This window comes from Vombatus ursinus, unplaced genomic scaffold, assembly GCF_900497805.2.
Source record: "Vombatus ursinus unplaced genomic scaffold, bare-nosed wombat genome assembly UNPS02014775.1, whole genome shotgun sequence".
Classification (NCBI taxonomy): domain Eukaryota; kingdom Metazoa; phylum Chordata; class Mammalia; order Diprotodontia; family Vombatidae; genus Vombatus; species Vombatus ursinus.
The window spans coordinates 9,066,534-9,087,795 of NW_020954553.1; the positions used below are offsets into that span (position 1 = coordinate 9,066,534).

General features: G+C 42.5%; 1 protein-coding gene across 2 annotated transcripts in view; it reads right to left on the reverse strand.

Moving 5' to 3' along the window:
- Positions 1–21,055, reverse strand: part of SMAP2 (small ArfGAP2) — a 59,136-nt gene extending 38,081 nt beyond the window's left edge. The window contains exon 1 of one of the 2 annotated variants that reach the window (XM_027864524.1): positions 20,846–21,055. In XM_027864524.1, coding sequence (XP_027720325.1) covers positions 20,846–20,948 — 103 coding nt within the window. In that variant the 5' untranslated portion in view covers positions 20,949–21,055. The remainder of the gene's footprint in view (positions 1–20,845) is intronic. The other variant, XM_027864523.1, reaches the window with a different exon arrangement.
- Positions 21,056–21,262: the final 207 nt, after the last annotated feature.

A 21,262-nucleotide genomic window follows, 5' to 3' on the forward strand; every position in this document is an offset into this window, starting at 1 on the left:
TTTGAGATTAGCTTAGAAACTCTATAACAAGTTATTTGTATAAAGGAGAAGTAAAGCTTGGCTGACCTGAGATGGCCTGAGCAAATATCACAGGGGCCAGATCTTTAAAGGGCAAAGTGCTTCTCTAAATGGCAAAGACAGCTATTATTATTATTCTATTAAAATTCTATTATTATTATTATTATTGTTAGATGGAGCAAGGGGATGTGACTTGCCCAGATCACAAAGTTGGTCACTGTCTGAGGCAGGACATGAATAAACTCAGTTCTTCCTGATTCCAAGCCTGGCATTCTTTCCACTAGGCCACCTTGCTTCCCCTCTCCTAGAGCTCCTACAGTAATGACTAATGATGAATCTCCATTTTAAGGATGGGCCCAGGCCAGCCCTGCTTCATTCTCTGTGTTTTGCTACATGCTTCAGATGCCTTGTCCCCTCCCTCCACCGAGTTACTCCTGGAACCTACCAAGGGTTCAGAAGAGTCATCCTTCATTCTCCAAATGTCACCACCATGGGGATGGGATGAGGGTAATTACTTCTCCTGCCTCAGCACCATCTCCCAAACCTCCTTCCCCCACCTTCAGCTCCTTTTTTTATGTTGTCTTCCACCATTACAATGTCAGAGGAATTGAATCAGAATCCCAAATCAGTCATTTGAGGCAAATCATTTTACTTCTCAGACGCTCAGTTTCCTCACCAGTAAAATAAAGTGCTTGGGTTAAATGATTTCTACAATTCATCCCAGATTTAAACATATACATCAATGATTAGCTATAACTAGGGCTTTAAGTATTAAAGGAGGTTCAAAGAAAAAAGTCAAATCAAATCACCAAGCATTTATTTATACCTTATTATGTGCCAGGCACTGTGCTAAGAGCTGGGAATACAAATATTAACAAAAATACAGTCTGTGTCCTTGTGGAGATTACATTCTAAAGAGGGAAACAACCTATAAAAGGGGACTGAAAAGAGGCTGGGGACTGGGGGAGGGTATTCACTTAAGGGCATGACAGAGCCAGGAGAAAGAAGGAGCCTGGATGGCTTGAGCACCTCCTCAAAATGGAGGTTCCAAGAGGAAGTCACCAATTGAAAGAAGAGCCTGAAAAAAAGGGGGTGGGGGGTCAGAGCCAAGATGGTGGAATAAAAGCAGTGTCTTGCTTGAGCTCTCCCCCAAACTCCTCCAAATACCTGTATAAAATGGCTCTAAACAAATTCTAAAGCAGCAGAACCCACAAAAAGACAGAGTGAAACAAATTTACAGCCCAAGATAGCCTGCATGGTTGATGGGAAAGGTATATCATGCCAGCTGGGAGAGGAGTACAGTTTGGCATGGGTGCACAGGCAAGGTAGGCCTCAGAGAACCTGGAGCGGGACTCAGAGGACTGAATCGTGGGCAACTGTAGCGGTTTCCAGACTTCTCAACCCACAAACGCCAAAGACAACTTAGAAAGTCAGTGGGAAAAGTCTGTGTCTGTGGTGAGAGAGAGAAGCACACAGTCCCAGCCCCGGTCCCTGAGCTTGGCCAGGGCAACAGCTGCTTCTGGAGCTTCTGGCCCACAGATTAAGGGGGAATCCAGTGGCTCATCAGAGGGGTATTGCAGGGATCTTTTGCTGGTGGCTGAGGCAGGATTCTCTTGCTTTGCCCTTGCTTAGATCTGGGTCACACATCTGGGTGATGGTACTGGGGCGAGGAGGAGTGCTGGTATGGTGAAGCTTGTAGTAGCGGTGGAGAGAAAATCCTCCTCACAGTTCCAAGGCAGAAAAGAGTGCTTGTGGTCACTCACAGACCAGAGCATGGGCCAGAAAAGGAGTAAACACCTTGCCCCTTATCATACCACCTTGGAAGAACTGAAAATTTACAGGTCCTTAGAAGTATCTCTGAAAACAGCTGCACAAAACCCCTGAAGCTTGGGACAGTACATTCTCCACACTGGAAGCAGACTCCTACTTTAACAAAGAGTTTAAAACTCAAGTAATTGGCTGGGATCATGAATAAACAAAGGTCCAAAAAAAAGTCAGACCACAGAATCTTTCTTTGGTAACAAAGAAGATCAAAACATACAACCAGAAGAAGACAACAAAGTCAAAGCTCCTACCTCCAAAGCTTCCAAGAAAAAATATGAATCAGTCCCAAACCATGGAAGAGCTCAAAAAGGATTTTGAGAAACAAGTAAGAGAAGTAGAGGAAAAACTGGGAAGAGAAATGAGATTGATGCAAGAAAATTAAGAAAAACAAGTCAACAGCTTGCTAAAGGAGACCCAAAAAAATACTGAAGAAAATAACACCTTAAAAAACAGCCTAACCCAAATGGCAAAAGAGGTCCAAAAAGTCAATGAGGAGAAGAATGCCCTAAAAAGCAAAATTGGCCAAATGGAAAAGGAAGTCCAAAAGATTACTGAATAATTCCTTAAAAATTAGAATGGAGCAACTGGAAGCCAGTGACTTTATGAGAAATCAAGGCACTATAAAACTAGTCCAAAAGAATGAAAAAATAGAAAACAATGTGAAATACCTCACTGGAAAAACAACTGAACTGGAAAATAGATCCAGGAGAGAGAATTTAAAAATGACTGGACTATCTGAAAGCCATGATCAAAAAAAGAGAATAGACATCATCTTTCAAGAAATTATCCAGGAACACTGCCCTGATATTTTAGAACCAGAGGGCAAAATAGAAATTGAAAGAATCCACCATGATCACTGCCTGAAAGAGATCCCCAAAGGAAAACTCCTAGGAATATTGTAGCCAAATTTCAGAGTTGCCAGGTCAAGGAGAAAATATTGCAAGCAGCCGGAAAGAAACAATTAAAGTATTGTAGAAACACAATCAGGATAACACAAGATTTAGCAGCTTCTACATTAAGGGACAGCAGGGCATGGAATATAATAATCCAGAGGACAAAGGAGAAAGGATTACAACCAAGAATCACCTACCCACAAAAATCCTTCAGGGGGAAAAATGGTCATTCAGTGAAATAGGGGACTTTCAAGCATTCTTGATGAAAAGACCAGAGCTGAATAGAAACTTTGATTTTCAGATACAAGACTCAAGTGAAACATGAAGAGGTAAACAGGAAAGAGAAATCATAAGAGACTTATTAAGGTTGAAATGTTTACATTCCTGAATGGAAAGATGATATTTTTAACTCATGAGACCTCTGTCAGTATTAGGGTAGTTGGAGGGAAAAAACTATATGTATGTATGTAGATAGATAGATAGACAGACAGACAGATAGATAAAGGGCACAGGGTGAGTTGAAGATGAAGGGGTGATATCTGGAGAATAAAATTAAGGGGTGAGAGAGGATTATACTGGGAGAAGGAGAAAGGGAGAGGTAGAATGGGGTAAATTATCTCACATGAAACAGACAAGAAATGGCTTTTACAGTGGGGGGAAACAGGGGAAGGTGAGAGGGAATGAGTGAATCTTATTCTCATCAGATTTGGCTTAAGGAGGGAACATACACATTCAATTGGGTATGGAAATCTCTTACTTTGCAGGAAAATAGGGGGGAAAGGGGACGAGAGAGCAGAGAGATGATACGGGGGAGAGGGTAATCAGAAGCAAACACTTGTGAGGAGGGACAGGGTCAAAAGAAAGAATAGAATAAATGGGGGGTAGGATAGGATGAAAGGAAGTATACCTAGTTTTTCACAACATGACTACTGTGGAAGTGTTTTCCATGACACACATGTATAACCTGTACCGAGTTACTTGCCTTTTCAATGAGGGTGGGTGGGGAGGGAGGAAGGGAGAAAAATTGGGACCCAAACTTTTAAAAACAAAAGCTAAAAAAAATTGCTTTCATGTGCAACTGGGAAATAAGAAATACAGGAAACGGGGTATACAAATCTATCCTACTCTACAGGAAAATAGAAGGGGAAGGGGATAAAAGAAGGTGGGGAGAGATAGAAGGGAGGGCAGATTAGGGGAAGGGGTATTCAGAATGTATGCCATTTTGGGTTGGGGGGGACAAGATGGGGAGAAAATTTGGAACTCAAAATCTTGTGAAAGTGAATATTGAAAATTTAAAAAATAAATAAATTTTAAAAAAAGAAAAAAAAAAGAGGGGTGTGTTCTAGGGAGAGAAGGCTAAAGAGTCAGAAGCAGAGTTGGGAGAGGAGAGAAGAGGTAAGCACAGCTGGCTTAGGCATTTCATCAAAATGGAGTTCCAAGAGAAACTCACTTATCAGGAGGAAGCCACAGGGACGGAGGCACGTACCAGACTACAAAGGTTTCTGGAGAATGGCGGAGATGTCCGAGGTCTCAGATACCACCGAATGTGGTGGCAATGGCTCCTTTAAAAAGCATGAGCAAGAAGGGCCCCAGGACCCAGAAGAGGCAATGACAATGGTTGCAGAGCCCTCAAATGACTGACACAGCCATCCATCCTGTCTTCCAGCTACCAACAATAACTCAATTTTCTTTCTCGCTAGGAAGCTAATGGAAGACTGGCAATCAATCAACAATTACTCACTGTGCTGTGGGGGATAAAAACTAATTTTGAAGGGGACTTCTCTGTCTCCTCCACCAGGTCCCAGGAAGCTCATTATTGGGATAACCTCTCATCAGCCCTGGTACTCTACACCAACACTACCTCCACCTCTCTGCTGGAAGGGCAGGGTCATGCACTCCCAACCTCCATTTAAAGACAGAGCTCAGCTCAGGCTAAGGATCTCTTCTTTTCTCACCTGGCTGCACTCTGTTGAGATTTTTCTAACTGATTTCCCCTTCACCTTCTCCTCCTCCTTCCCCACCAGTTTCAGCTTCCTTTTGAGTGCTGTCTTCCTCCATTAGATTTTAAGCTCCTTAGGGGCAGGGATTGTCTTTCTCATTTTATATCTGTATCCCCAGTGTGCAGCACAATGCCAGGTATGTGGTAGGCACTTAATAAACGTTTATTAACTAACATATCATGTGGTTTCTGCCCCAAAGAGGCTGACAATCTAACCTGAGAGAGAAAAATAACACCAGAGAAACAATGTGAAAATAATTAAGGGCTAAACTGTGCATAATTGACCTTAGTAAAGAGCTAAGAGGAAGAAGTGTCAATTGTGGGTTTTATCGAAGTAGAACTTGAATTGGGTCTTTACAAATGTATTAGTATTAGGAGAGAAGGAAAGCAATTCCAGGTGGAAGGAGGAAAAAAGGAAAAGGGCTGGAAGTCACCTGAAAGCAATCACACCATGCTTTAGGTCAAAAGAATTCATCTAATTTTTTTATATCACCTTTATTTCTCTATAAAATTCTCCTTTTGCCTCCCGAGCCCCAGCTATCACTCATAACAAAGAGAAAAGAAAGAGGAAAAAAAGCAGTTTGGCAAAACTAATTAATACAGCAACCGAGTACAATAGCTTACAGAGCATTCAATACTACAATTCTCCCAAAGAAGAGAGGGCAGCACACTATTATCTCTTCTTCTGGGCCACGGTGGAACATCAGAACTACAGCGTTCAGCTTTTGCCTTGTTCTAGTCATCATGCATACGATTTTCCCAGTTCTGCTAACTTCACTTCACTGTTTATACATGTCTTTTCATGTACCTCTGTAGTCTTCACATTCATTCCTTCTTACCATATAGTAATATCCCATTACATCTATGCACCATCATTTGTTTGGCCATTCTCCAATCAGTGGGCACCTAAATTGGTTTTTAGTTTTTTACTACTACAAAATTAATGTTATAAATATTTTGGTGATTATGGGACTTTTCTATCTTTGACCTCCTTAGAGTATCTGTGTAAAGTGGGATATCTGGGTCAAAGGGTATGAATATTTAGTTCGTTTCCTAGCATAACTCCAAATAAGGGCTCATCCAATTTAAGCAGTTAGGGACAGTTTCAAATGTGGACAGTAAGGGGAAACCTTCCTGGTTACTGGAAAACACCAATGTAGTCATGGATGTATTCCTTTTTCTGGTGCTGATGAGCATGGCAAGAACAGTTGGAAAAGCCGAGAATAGCTCTACAGAATGGATCAGTGAAGTGATATTTTTTTCTTGGCATTTCTGTGCATAACTGCATCTTGCACATGGTCTGGGAATACCCTGAGTTACAGACAGAAGAAATAAATGAAGAATTTGGGGAAAATCCTTCCTCACAGTACTGTTCTATGGGCTCTGATGACATCTGAGGAGGTATTAAAGCTGCTGGGGACAGGTCATTAACAATCACTTCACCACTGCCTCACCTGCCATCCAGAATGGCCTCTTTCTACACAGGAATGAAATGCACACCACAACACTTTCTCCCCTCCTCCCCTCCCATTTCTAGAAAGAAGGAACAGGCAAGTAAAGTCATTTTTTTTTTAAAGATAGACCAAGAAACATGACATGACCTGTCCATGGTTACACAAGAAAGCAATGGAAAAGCCAAAGGTCAAGGCTAGAGACATTCTCAGGTAGCAATGGCTTGATGGGAGACCTATTCCAACAGACTCCTAGAGAAGTCTAAGTGACAGAGGCCTATAAAAACCACATTATCAGCTAATAACAGATACAAACCGTTAAACTGAAAGAGCAAAGAATTTGGCATAAAAAAAGTAGACGCGGAACCCTGGTTTTGCTCCTTACCGCTTGTCTGACTATGAGCAAGGCTCTTCCTGTGGCTGGTTCTCCATCTCCTTGTCTAAAAACTGAGGGAGCTAAATTTCAGTCCCAGTAAACTAAATATACCTCCCTCCCTCCTCTTTATAAAAAGGTCAGGTACCACAGATGGGGCAGGCAGTATACACTATTGGACTCTATGTGGGTTGTCAGTGTTGCCTATGTGTTTTTCTTTGCTATAAGGGAAAAATCAAATTGAGATTAGGGGGGAGGGGGGAATATAAGGGCCAATAGCTGGTGCAAAAACAAATCGCTCTGATAATGGTCTGATAGCCAAAATATATAGCTAATTAAAATATATAAAACTTTGGACTACTAGCCCCAAACTGGTCAACGGATATGAACAAATAGTTCTTAAAAGATCTGAAAACTATTAATAACCACATGAAAAACTGCACCAAGTAATTAATAAGAAGAATGCAAATCAAAACAACTCTGAGATTTTTGCCTTTATACCAGCAAATTGGCAAGAGTAACAAAAGATGGAACTACTCAATGTTGGAGAGGCTATGGGAAGACAGGTACACTAATACGCTATTTTGAGGGGCAGCTAGGTGGCGCAGTGCATAGAATGCTGGCCCCCTGGAGACAAGAGGACCTGAGTTCAAATCTGCCCTCAGATACTTGACACTTACTAGCTGTGTGACCCTGGGCAAGTCACTCAACCTCAACTACTCACCAAAAAGCAAAAAAACAAACAAACAAAAAAAACCCTAATATGCTATTTTGCAGCTACAAAATGATCCAAGTATTCTGGAAAACAATTCAGAACTATGTTTTTAAAATGACTAACACGTCCATATGCTTTGACCCAGAGACTCTATTGCTAGCCAGACACATACCTAAAGAAGGTCAAGGATAAAAAGGGAGGTCATCTCATACATAGCAAAATATTCACAGCAGCACTTTTTGTGATTGCAAAAAACTAGAAACGAAATGAATACTTTCAGCTGGAGAATGGTTAAACAAATTATGGTACATGAATACAATAAAATATTATTGCACCTTAAGAAATGGTGAGGGGCAGCTAGGTGGCACAGTGAATAGAGCACCAGCCCTGGAGTCAGGAGGACCTAAGTTCAAATCCAGCCTCAGACACGATACTCACTACCTGTATGACCCTGGACAAAGTCACTTAACCCCAAATGCCTAACCCCCCAAAAAAAAAGAAAAAAAAAAGAAATGGTCAATGAAGAATTTGGAGAAACCTGAAAAGCCTAGTATGAGTTCTTAACAAAGTAAGCAGTCAGGAAAACAACAATGCAAATTAAAATAACAATAAAATAAAAATGAACAATAACAACAACAAAGCATAGAGGAAATTCAACTTCTTCCTTTCTATGGTGAGGTGGGAGACCAGGGCTGTGGAATAATGCATTCAATGTCAGTTGCAGTGGCCACGTCCCTTGGTTTTGCTTAACTATTCTTGTTTTAAAGAGGTTCACTGGGGAAGGGGTAGGGAAAGGGCTGTCTTTTGAAATGACATATACAAACAAAAGGAATTAAGAAAACTTTTTTCAGATGGGGCTGGCCTAGATGATCTCTAAGATCCTTTCCAGGTCTAAATCCTATGACCAAGTAAAAGTACAGGAACATCTCGATGACTAATCTACATTGCCACTGCTTGACCCTCTGTGGCCAAATGCAGTTCCTTCACCTACATCACATTAACAGATTTCTGTTGTTATGCTAACCTTCATTGGTTTCCACACAGTAATACCCTACCACAGATACAAGACCCTTGCAACAAGGGCCCAAGGCTTGTGCAAAGTTAAGAGGTTCTCCCCTATCTCTTTGGGTTGAGGTGCCCTGGAAAGAAGTCCCCTTTGAATCTGGTAAGGTTTCCTATGAATACATGATCAGACACCCAGATCTGAACATTTGGTGAAGCCTGTGCAACCACAGAAATAATTGAAAGGTTAAAAAGTAACAATGTTTATAGTTATTTAGATAATTTAACTGACTGTGGGACCTTCAGAAGGCCCAAATCACTGAAGCAGCACTGGGGGTAGTGTTATGATGACAACTACCTATCACTTTTTCTTTGACTTCATCAGCAAGTACACTAAATTTTTATATTACACTTATAATTACCTTGGTTTAAGACACTTGTGTTGTGCTGTTCTATTCAGAGGCTCACTTCAGAACTCTCAACATGAGACCTAATCAGGCTCCTCCGGTTTCTACAATCTCTCCTGCATCTGGTTCTCTCTCTGCTCCCCCTCCCCCATCCCCATTCCAGGCCTTCATTACCTCTCACTTGCACCACTGCAAAGTCTAACAGATCTTCCAGACCTCAGCCTCTCCTCTCCCCCTCACCCAATCTGGTTTTCATACACCTATTGAAATCCTCTTAATGCACTCAAATGGTCAAAAGTCTTTTGTGTTTCACTACTGCCAGAACAAAATTTAAGCCTCTCCAAAATGTCTCCCTCCAGTCTTTTCAACTTTCCCCCACACCTCTCCTCTTTATGAAGGTTCTATTCCAGACTAACTAGTCTGCTAGCTATGACCGCTCTCCTCCTCCTATTTCCAGACTCGTGGAATTCACAGAGACAGTCCTCCATCCACGACCTGCCCTCTCTCTCCTTCCACTTGCTGAAATCCTCTTCCTTCAAGGCTCTGCTCAGGTTTCAACTTTTTCATGAAGCCTTCTTCACTGATTTCCACCCCCAACCCCAACACGAAAGCAATCATTCTTCTACGAAATTTGTATGGATCTCTCTGGCTCTATCACAGTTTCCCTTACGTCATCACTCATTTGTGTACATGCTGTATCTCCCTAATTGGAAAATAAGGACTGGGTTCTTTTTCTTCTTTGTATCCCTCTATCCAGAATACACAGTCATCACATAAGTTTGAGCTGGATCCTTACTATAAGTCAGAGACCTTTATACAACACCACTGCTGGAAAACCCCTCCATATACCTGTAAAAAAAATAAAAGGCTCTAAAACACCACCACTGCTGCATGGCTGACCTTTTCACTTACAATTCCCATCAGACCTCTTCCAAACTCCAGTCACCTTCTGTGAGTTCTGAACATCTTATTCCCATCTTCAGAGAGAGAAAACTAACCCACAGTCCCAAACAGGTGCCCAGAGGTGCTTTTCAACATCAAGGAGGAGACAGTGAAATCACAGTGGGCACAAATTTGTCTTTGCCTTTTAACTCTTGCTTTCTCAAATCAGGTGTCACCCACCTGTGACCATTACCTCTTATTCTGAGGGTTTCTGATGGCTTTAGATAGAGTTCAAAAGACATGCACATGGAAAAATCACCTAAACTTCATAGTGCAGAATGAGATTTAATTATACCACATTTGGTATCATCTTGTTTATTATAATTATGCTTTTTAAAAGTCAGAAATAAAAGCACACATCTGCCCTTGGGTCAAGTTTCTTTTTGCCTTTCAATTCGGAGAAAGACTCTCTAATTAGTTTCCAAGTACAGCACATAGGGGAAAGGGGAAGGAAAGATGAAGTTAAAACCCCCACTACAAGCAAAGAAAATGACTGCCCCTGCACTTCAGTTCTGGGTTAAGCAAGGTTGCTGCCAAAACATATATGCATCAAAGCTGGAGAATGTGGTGGGTTTTAACAGGTAAACTCCCACCAAGAGATGCAAGCTTTGGGCCATAGGACTTCTCATTGTCTCTACCAACACCAATACAACTATGGGGTGGGGTGGGGTGAGGTGGGGTGGGGCGGGATAGCTGCACTGGCTCAGGACTTCTTGTTGAGAAGGATGCACAAGGCAGGGCTCTTTCCATTTCGCCTTGGCACTGAAGCCAGAGCTTTAAACACGTATGGCATTTTTTGAGAGACACACATTTGGATTCTTTGCTACCAGTTCCCCATTCTAACACTGGGGTTCGGGAAGCTCCTTCGAAACTAAGAAATTTCCTTTTAAAACTTCTATGTCAAATATATCTGGCAATTCATGGAAAAGCGCTTTCAAAGTAAGCTTGTGAAACTGAGCAATCTCTAAGCCAGTGGCACCTTGTGTAACTAAAAACCAACTAGAGTACAAGGGAGGAAAGTTGGTAGGCGGGGAGGAAATACGGCTTTAGTCAAAAAGCTTTGCTCTGACTCAGGATTGCTGAAAAGTTAATTTTCAAGGCAAGACAACAGAATAACTAAGCAGCAATACATCAAAAGGGGCTGGGAATTTAGCAGGAACTTAGGGCAAGTTTCAGCTACACACAAGAGGGTGTTTGGACAACGGGGAGACAACCACCAGGACAACCTTACGCTGATGACTGGCCCCAGCCGAGGGTGGACTTGGCTCATCGCTGGGTGCTCCACAGTGGAGGAATCGGCAGTACAGCCATCAATGGACGGACATCCACAACGCCTGTGGGGAAATACAGGGTCCGGAAGAGTGGGGGGGGGGAAAGTTTGGGAAAGGGAAGAGAGTCAAACATGGTAGCGATACATTACAACTGTAAAATATCATGCTTCACAAATGCAGAACTCTTCTGTAAAACAGAAATGGAGTAGCTAATAACAACCAGCTGTAGGATGGGGAAAAACCTCTGATGCAAGGTTTCTCTGCTCTAAAATAGAACAAAATAAAAATTACTTCCTCAGTTAAGCTTCTGAAGTCTAACTATCATCTACCAAAGAGAAGCTGATTTTGGAGAAGAGACACTAAAAATAAAATCCTCCCTCATGTTCATAGTCTATGCCTTTACTCAGACAAATAAGGGTCCAATTTCTTATGGCTAATAAGGAAGAATCAGCCTGGAGCCAGTAAAATTCCCATGCCCTTCCTTAACTCTTGCTGACCAGGCTCTACCAATTCACCAAATGCATCAAGGACCGAACTGTGGGTGACCCGATTGCCAGAGAAGACACTGAAAGGGAGGTGGTCTTAAGTGCTAAATGTGTATCACATAATTTTCTGAAGGAAAAACAAAATGACATTGAAAGCTAGTGCTAGTTCCGCTCCACAGAATCAGAGTCCACTAAAGGTCTAGTGTGGCAGTGCAGTTTCATGTTTTTATTTTTTATTTTTCAATTAGATCAAGACAACTTTCATCTGTATTTTCTTATACCAATCTACCTGTAGTCATAGGAGAGATAACAAAAGCTACACTGGTTGGTGGGATGGAGTGAAAGAAGACCAACAGTGAAGCAGAAAAACTTGAGTACAAATCCTAGCTCTGCTAATGATTTATCACATGACTATGGGTAAAAGTCACGGCACAGGTGACTAGTCTCCATCGTCCCCATTTCTAAAATAAAAGGGTTGGACTAGATTCCCAAAGCCCTTTCCAGTTTTAAGATTCTAGGATGCTTTGGTCAAAAGGATAAGAAAAAGGCTGCATGTCCACATTATATCTTCCTGCTCAGGTACAAAGACAAATTTGTGCCCACTGTGATTTCACTGAACAGGTTCTGACTCCCTCTGCTCATACCACACTCAACTGAATTTTCCAGCTGCAGCCTTGATGGCTCTCTTCCTGGGGACCAAAATGTGGAGCTGTTTCATGCGTTCTAGGACACGTAAGTGGGATGAGAGCTGTTTATGCCATCCTCACAGGATTCTCAGAACTGACAGGGTGGGGACTAGCTTTCTAGGTTAACTACATGATAAAGGGCTCCCAGTTATTGTGACATGATGCAGACTTGGATCTATCTGGTCAGACATCATGATCTACAGGCTATGGCACAACTATTATATGGTGCTTCCCAGGGCAAATGACTGTCTCAACAATAGATAAAGTCTTTTATGAACATGAAAAGCTGAAACTATTGGGATGAGCCTGTGAGACCTGATCTCTTGTCTGTAGAAACACAACCTTTTATTCTTTGGATTGGAGGAAGAGAGAGAAGGCAGAAAGGGGGGAAGGAGAGGGGGAGCGGGAGAGAGAGAGAGAAGGAGAGAGACAGGGAGAGAGGGAGTAAGAGGAAGAGAAATAAGGAGAGGGAAGGAGAGGGAGAGAAAGAGGGAGGGAGCAGGAGAGAGAGACAGACAGACAGACAGAGAGACAGAGAACAATGAAGTACACTTTACTTCTTGAAGTTTTAGAGAAGTCTTAAAATCCACTCTGAAACTGACTTTAAGTATAAAACTCTCACTTTCCAAAGTCAAGTAATTGTCCAAGTACCCTAAGAAGCTATCTTTCTATAAGAGATAAGAGAAGATATACAGGAAAAGAAAATCAAAGAATGTCAGCTTATGTGCTTCATACAGAATGCAACACATACACCCCCACACCCACGTTTCAGAGTTCTTCTACACAGGGAGCGATGATGATGATGAGGAATGAAGTCTGACCCAATTCCATAAGTCATTGTATCCCTTGTCTACTTCTCAGTTACAATAAAATGCCACCTTACCAATGTAATCAATCAATCAATAAACATTTAAGAACCTATTATACATTAGGCACTGTGCTAAGTGCTTTGGTTAGAAAATCGGCAAAAGACAGTCTCTCCCCTAAAAGAGCTCACAATCTAATAGAATACATAAACTGAAATACCTTAAGTCAACAGATACCAGTTAGTAAGGTAGTATAATCTGTAATTATATGACACCATTAATTTTAGATTAGATTCTGCAAGCAGAAGAATGGAAACAGATGATAATGACTCATGTAGCAAAACAAAGTATGGGCAACCAGGCCCAAGAGTGCTGCCACCTACACATTAGAATGTCAAGAGCTGAGAAAGGCAGGGAGTTGGTGACCTGGATGATCATGGAATGCTAGACTTGCTGAAAGACTAGTCAGAAATGACTCACCTCTAACCCTCTTCTTGAGAAGGCTAAGAGAGTAAACTTTATTATTTGGGGGAAATGATGTGGTATCCAAAAGATTAGTTTATATTAATTACAATCCAGAATTAGCTAACGGAGCATTATATGTTTTCTAAGTCTTAATCCCACCACTGTATATAGCCAAAGTAGTGACCATAGTCTTTTGTTCAAAAAAAAAAGGCAGATTAAAAATAATTTAATTCTTAATAAGTGTCTTTCATGAATCTACAATTGTTATTTCTTCATACGTACATGGAGATCTTATTGGTGCCCTGGTTCAGGTCTGCAAAACACCATCAGGGTGAGTTAATCCTAATTCCCCCTGAGATGCAGGAAAGCCTCCAATGTCAATCAATAAGCATTTATTAAGAACTTACTATGTGCCAGGCACTGTGCTAAGTGCTGGGGATATAAAAATAGGCAAAAGACAGTCCTTGCCTTCAAGGAGCCTACAATCTAATGAGGGAGACAACATGCAAACAAATATATACAAAGCAAGCTACATACAGGATAAATATGAAATAGTTAACAGAAGGAAGGGACTAGAATTAAGAGGGGTTGGGGAAGGCTTCCTACAGAAATGGGATTTTAGTTGGAAATTAAAAAGCCAGGGCAGTCAGTAATCAGAGCAGAGAAGGGAGAGCATTCCAGCCACAGAGACTGCCCAGAAGAGAGAGATTGGAGTGTCTTGTTTGTGGAAAAGCAAGGAGGCCAGTGTCACCTGATGGAAAAGTATGAATCTAAGAGTAAGGTGTAAAAACACTAGAAAGGTAGGAAGGGGCTAGGTTATGAAGGGCTTTGAATGCCAAACAAAACATTTTGTATTTGCTTCTGAAGGCCATAGGAACCACTGGAGTATATTGGGTGGGGGCTGGAGGGAGTGGAGGAACTGCATTTTAGGAAAATTGCTTTAGTGGCTGAATGGAGGATGAACCAGAGTGGGGTGAGACCTGAGGCAGGTAGCCCCACGAGCAGGTTATTGCAGTAACCCAGGCATGAGTGATGACAGCCTGAACTAGAGTAGTGGCAGTGTCAGAGGAGAAAAGGGGGGTATATTCGAGGAATGTTACAAAGGTGAAAACAACAGGTCTTGGCAACAGCTTGGATATAGGGGTAAGAGATAGTGGGGAATCCAGATGACTCCTAGGTTGTGAGTCTGAGGGATTGAGAGGATGGTGTTGACCTCTACAGTAACAGGGAAGGTAGGAGGTGGGGAGAGTATAGGGGGAGAGATAATGAGTTCTGTTTTGAACATACTGAGTTTAAGACATCTCCAGGACACCCAGTTTCAGATGTCTGAAATGTGACATAGTCTCTTATAAGCAAGCAGCCTGAAGCACAGATCACACAAGTAACCACCTCAACATCACAGATTAAGTCCTTTGTCCACTGGGGATTTCATTCATAGAGTATCAGTTCTCAGTCTTTCAACATGTGCTTTGAGACAAGGGGTCTTAGAATTAGGATCCATTAACTTATTTTTTTAAAAAAATTTTTGATAACTGTACTTTAATAACTGGTTTCCTTTGCAATCTGCTTTATATATTTAAAAACTTTATCTAAAAAGAGATCTATAGGCTTCTCTGGACCAAAAGGATTCATGACACACAAAAAAGGCTAAGAACCCTTGCTCTAAGAGATGGCATATCTCCAATTTATACCATCTACTCTGCCACACAATGATGTTTGAAAGAACAAAAAGAAAGGAAAAAGTAAGGCTGTTTCCCAGGGAATAAGTTCAGCTCTGTGACAGTGAGAAGGCAATCTAATGGGAATCCTGATAAAATTACTTTCAGTAAAACTGTGTCATCTTCAACCACAATTGTCACAGTGAAGAAGCATCAGTTTCAAAACCTCAAAAAGTTACTGTAAGAGCAGCAAAAAGTTGGGCAACTAAGAAAATAGCCTAGTACTACAGCACAGTACCCAGCACATAGTAGTGCTTAACAAATGCTTGTTGACTAGCTGAAAGCAAGGAAGTAAAGCTCTATGAGGCATCTGGATTCAGAGAATGATTTTCATCACCTCCAGACACAGCTACAATATTCAAGGTTATAGGGAGAACCTTCTTGCTTTAAGTTAATATATAACAGGAAGCCATCAGCTGATCCCCAGCAGAAAAACAACCCAAGAGTTTACATGACGCTTCACATAACAGAGAACTCTTCATAGTTACTCGACATTTTCACAAGCATTTTTTGTTTTATGTAAAACATGTCCAGTGGTATGGTATCTAAGAGATAAGTTTAGTGTAATTACAATTCATGATGATTCTCCACCTACTGAGGCAGCACAGTGGAAATAGTGTTGGACTTGCGGGGGGGGGGGGGGTCTGGGCTTAAACCCTGGTTCTGTGAGACTCTGGGTAAGTCCTTCTTCTCTGGGGCTCAATTTCTTATCTGTAAAATGAGAGGTTGAACTAGGTGACCTCCAAAGAGCTCTTTTCAACTCTAAATACATGATCCTAAGAGCAGAGTAGGCCAAACTCTCTAGATCTTTATCTAACCATCTTGCACATGGTCAAAACAGAAACCTGCCAGTGACTAGAGTTTTCAGTCATTACAACCTGAACGTCACAGAACCCAGGATGAACACACTTTGTACCAGTTGGTCTTTCTCTAGAAACAGATCTTTAAAGAGAATTTCACTTTTTATTGAAGTATTCTGTTTGCGCAATAACCCTATAATGCAATCTGCCATTTAAGGTGACAAAATATTTTTCATTAACATTTTTCAATTAGCTTGGGAGGATAAGAGACATCCAGAACCAGCCACATGAGCTCAGAGTGAGCACATTTGCAGAAATGCTAGAATCACCATACACAGGAAACGGTTTCAGCTGCAAAGCCTAAGGATTTATGGGGTGAGTCGTGGTAGCCCAGGCTCCCTGTAACCACATACAGTACTTTTGGAAAAGGGGGAGGGGGAATGCATTTTCAAAACTAAGGTGAGTGAAACAACTTGGCGATTCAATCCATAGCCAAGAAACAAGGTTTAGTCAACATTGCATATATTTCTTTCTTTCTTTCTTTTTTACCAGCCCATGCTAAGAACAGCAATGTTACTAAACTTGTTATAAGCATCACTCTTCTTTTTTAGCAACAGGGCCTGGCTAACCAATCTGCCTTCCCTCATATTAGAGGATGCTGCCATTACAGCTGTCCAGTTCTCCAATCAGCTACCAGAGGCTTAGGAAAAGTAAAGAAAAATGCAATGGCTGGGACCAATTTTACATTTCCTTCAGATTAATAGGAGCATAGATTTAGAGCTGGCAGAGACCTCTGAGGTCATCTAGTTCAATGCCCTCTTTTACAGATTAGGAAAATGGGGCCCCATAGGTCATATGGGTAGTAAGAAGAAGAGCTGGAAGAGAATAGAGCCCGGATCCTCTGATTCAAGTTCAGTATTATTTACACCATAACATGCTGCCATCATACACCATCATATGTCCTCTGTCCCTAATTACCTCTGTTGCAATAAACTCCCAGGAGGGACCATTAACCTAAGGGTCTAGAGGAAAATATCTTTAGGTCTTAGCAAGGGTTTAAATGACTAGTTCCATTCCCACAGAAGAATAATTACAGTAGCTTGGAGTAGCAGGAAATTTAATGGACCCTGTGGTAAAACACTCCAAGACCAAGTAAACAGCTAACTCTGAAGGGGCAGATCATTCCATTCCATTCCAATGATTCTGTTATTTGTGTATTTCAGGTCAAATTTCTAAAGAGCCAAATAAATAAAGAGACAACAGTGCAGAACCAAAGTATAAAAATGAAAAAGGAATCTATCTATGGTGAGGAAATATTTTGGAGCAATACAAAAAAGTCCTGCCCATTCGTGATTCAGGGCTATTTTATTCCCCCTCCAGTCTTAATGCCCTCATTTCCAATCATTCATCAGATTCTGTGAAATTCTTAATTATCTATGATCACAAAGGAAATGAGCTAAAACATCTTTATTTCAGTCCAAGGGTTGTAAAACTCCACCTCTACTAAACGTTTTACCAGGCCAACCTAACAAGTAACCAAAACTGCTAATAAAGGTGTTCTTTACTTGCCCCTGTTCTATTATGTGGTAGTGAAATACAAAAATGGCCAAGGGGAAATATATGGAGAGGAGGCCCAAATACATTAATTCACAGGCTAGATAATCTGAGGGCTCAATAAATTCTTATTAACTGACCAAAGCCGGCAGTAATTTGCAACAGCGACTCCCTCTCCTCAAAAGAACATGTCAGCTGCATCCTGCACTGCCAAACTATGAAAATTGCCCTTTCTAGGAACCACAGGTTATAAAGACAACAATATTAAGTGAATTTTTTTAGCCAGCAAAGTTACTAACTTTCATTTAGAATGAGGTAATTAGTTCCAGTAGCTGATCGGTAGCTATACAAAAGCCTATCAGAGAGGTTTGTATTTTTTTTTGGTGGGGGGAGATGAATAAGAGCAGTGAATAAAACTTTGCGTAAGGGTTCTTAACCTGAGGTCTGTAGATAGAAGTTAGGGCATTCATGGGAAAATGAGATGGGAAAAATATACATACATCTTCATTTTATCTAACCTCTAACTGAAATTTAGCACTCCTTTCCATGATTTTAAAACATAATCTGAAAAGAGATGCATAAGCTTCAAACTGCCAAAGGGGTCCATGGCACAAAAAAAAGCTTTGCTCTCATATCATAAGGGACACGGGGAAAATGATTGCTCTTTTGCAATATCTGAAGGATTGACCTGAAAAGACATATTAGATATGTTCTCTTCTTCACAAAAGGCAACTGCCTTTTGTAAAGGAAAGAGTCACAGGGAGGTAGAGATCAGCTCAACCTAGCAATTAAAGGGGTACCAAAGTGGAATGTCTGTAAAGGCAGTGAGCTCCCTGTCAGTCACTGCTGGATCTGGAGTCAGGAAGGGCTGAGGTCAAATCTAGCCTCAGATTCTTACTAGCTGTATGACCCTAAGTAAGTCACTTAACCTCTGTTTGCTTCAGTTTCCTCAACTGTAAAATAGGGATCATAACTGACATCCCAAGGTTGTTGAAGATCAAATGATTTCATTCATTCAAATAAGGATCAGTATTTGTAAAGTGCTTAGCACAATAAGAGCTAAACGCCAGCTGTCATTATTATTATTATTATTCAAGCTGGATGACCAGTTGTTAGAGACAACAATTATTAAACAACTACTATGCTCCTATTACTGTGTGAGGCACTAGAGACACAGTTACCAAAATGAACTGATTCCTACCATCAAGGATCTTACATTCTACAGAGAGGCCTACAATATATTCACAGGTAAGTAAATACAGAATATTAGCAAAATAAATACACAATGATGGGGAGAGGGCCACTACCAAGAGGGGAAATCAGAAAAAGCCCCTTGAAGGATGTGGCATTAGAGTTAAGCACTGAAGAGAGCTAGGAGCTGCAAGAGATGGAAAGAAGGAGGGAGAACATCTCAGACCAGGGTAACAGACTGTGGAAAGGTAGGCATGTCAGCAGGAAATGGACCATCCTGTATAGGGAACAGCAAGGACACCAGTTTGGCTGGAGCCAGAGCTCATTAAAGGAGAATCGTGTAATCAGCCCGGAAAGCCTGGTAAAACTCTTCACAACTGGCTTCAGCTTAAGAGAGAATCAAAAGATTTAGACCTTAGAGAGCATCCCAGCCCCTCCATTTTAGAGGAAATGGACAGTGACAGTGAGCCCAAGGTAATCACTAGCTTTGATAGGGCTAGGATATAAATCCAAGAGGAAGTGTGGTAGAGTGATAAGAACAAAAGCTTTGGAGTCAGAGGACCTGGGTTCAAAATTCACCTCTGATGCTGACTGCTAGTGTGACCTTGGGCTACTCATCTAGCCTCCCTTGGCCTGCTTCCTCCTTTCAAATGGGATCATATTACATGGCCTCTGATGTCCCTTCCAGCTCAGGCTATGTGATCCTATGATGAGAAATGGGTCTTATCATGGAAATGGCATCCAATTCCTCCATCCCAGCAATAGTCCTTTCCTGTGGGTGGCCCCACTATGACTCAGAATGGGGAACTGAGCAAAGCCAACGCACCTCCCCTAGCTGCAGGGAAATTCTAACAGACAGAAGAAACTCATTAACAAGAACCTACTTTAACAAATTAACCCCAAGTAATTTTTCAAATAAAGTCTGTTTTATGGCTTACCCACCTTCCCATTGAGCCAGAGTTCACCAAGACAAACTAATTGTTTCACTTTCTATGAGGGACAAGAAAAAGACAGAGCATCTCTCTCTCCATCTATTCACATGAAAACAAACAAGAAACAAACAAAAAACACGTGTCTGCTTCCCCCTTCCCCTCCTCATGCGCCCCCCCCCCAAAAAGAACAAATACATTTAGGTCTTTGGTTTATCCTCATGTAGAAAGGTACTACATCCACTGACAAAGAGCATCCATAAATACAGAACATCCTGAGAAACTGATGGGGCCACTGGGCCCAATTTCAGGAAAATACATTAAAAACAGAGGACCACCCCCTCCCCCAACCCCAACCAAGCATATTTCCATAACTCCTATGTTTATCAAGTATTCAGCAAAAAGAGGAAACGAAAACTATTCACCCCTAAGACCTTGCAGCCACAAATGTGTCAACAGCCAAGCAAGTTGCTGCGTATTTTTTAGGCCAAACACCCTCATTTATATTCCAATCAACTGCTCAAGCTCAGTCTTTGAGGGTCGTTGTCAAATGGACGCTGGATGCTGGCACTGCTGGGCCATTTTACAATAACAGCATTTCACCGAGCTTGGCCCTGCAAACACCACGAAGCAAACCCAATGTTATTTCTCTGTCTCCCCATTACCTTTATCCACCAAATGGAGCCTGCACTACAGCCTGAACCCGTTTGTTGCTGCCAACCCCCACACCAGGCTCTCACACACTCCACCATCCTGAAGAGGGTGAAGTACCAGTAAGTACCAAGAAATCTGCAGTGTGTCACTGCATAAAGATATTGCCCAACTGCACAAGGCAACCGGGTGGCTGAAAAGTCGTCCAACCTTGGTCACCATGGTCAGGGTCCAGCTCAGTGGCCATTCTTAACAGCACTCAGCAGCCACAATAATTACTCTAAGTCCTTTCCAGTTCTCTATCTATGCTCTCCTATGATCTAATCTTTGAACACAAAACACACATGCACCCAATCTCCATCCATCTGTACAAGGTTGCTGGGCTGCAGAGAGCCTGCTTACTTCTCTCTCTCTCTCTCTCTCTCTCTCTCTCTGGTGAGAGGTCAGAAGAGACTGGAGGGTTGCTTCATTCATTCATTCGACCAACATTTATTAAACAATCACTGTACAGAGCTGCATCCCAGGCTTCGGGGCGGAGAGGTGAAGTTCGGCTAAGCCAAGGTCCCTGCCCTCAGGGAGCTCGCCCTCTCGGCCTGCCCTCACCAGGGCCTCGGAGAGGTCCCGGGGGCCTGGGAGCAGGGCAGGTGGTCCTACCCAGGGGTTACCTTTGGCCTGGCAGTCCGCACAGAACTTGTTCTCCTCTTCCAGCAGCAGGCTGGCCAGGACAGCCTGGTAGCGATCCACGTCCCTCACCGACTTGCCCGTCATGGCCACGCGCCCCCGAGACCTCTGCCCGGGGAGGAAGGAGGAGACCCGCTCCCCGAGCCCACCTGCGAGCCCCGAGGCCGGGGGAGGGGGGTCGCAGGTACCCCAGACACTGCCCCCGCCGGGCCAAGCCCGGCCCAGCTCCGGCCCCGGCCCCCAAGAGCCGGGGGGAAGGTTTCCCCCGAGCCCCTGCGGCGGGCGCCCCCTGGCGGCGCCGGCAAGGAAGGCCGCGCGCGCGGCTCCTCACGGCCCGGTGGGCGGTTGGGCCGGTAGCCCCCCGGCGGCTGAGTGCACTGGGAGGGCGGGGAGGCGAATGT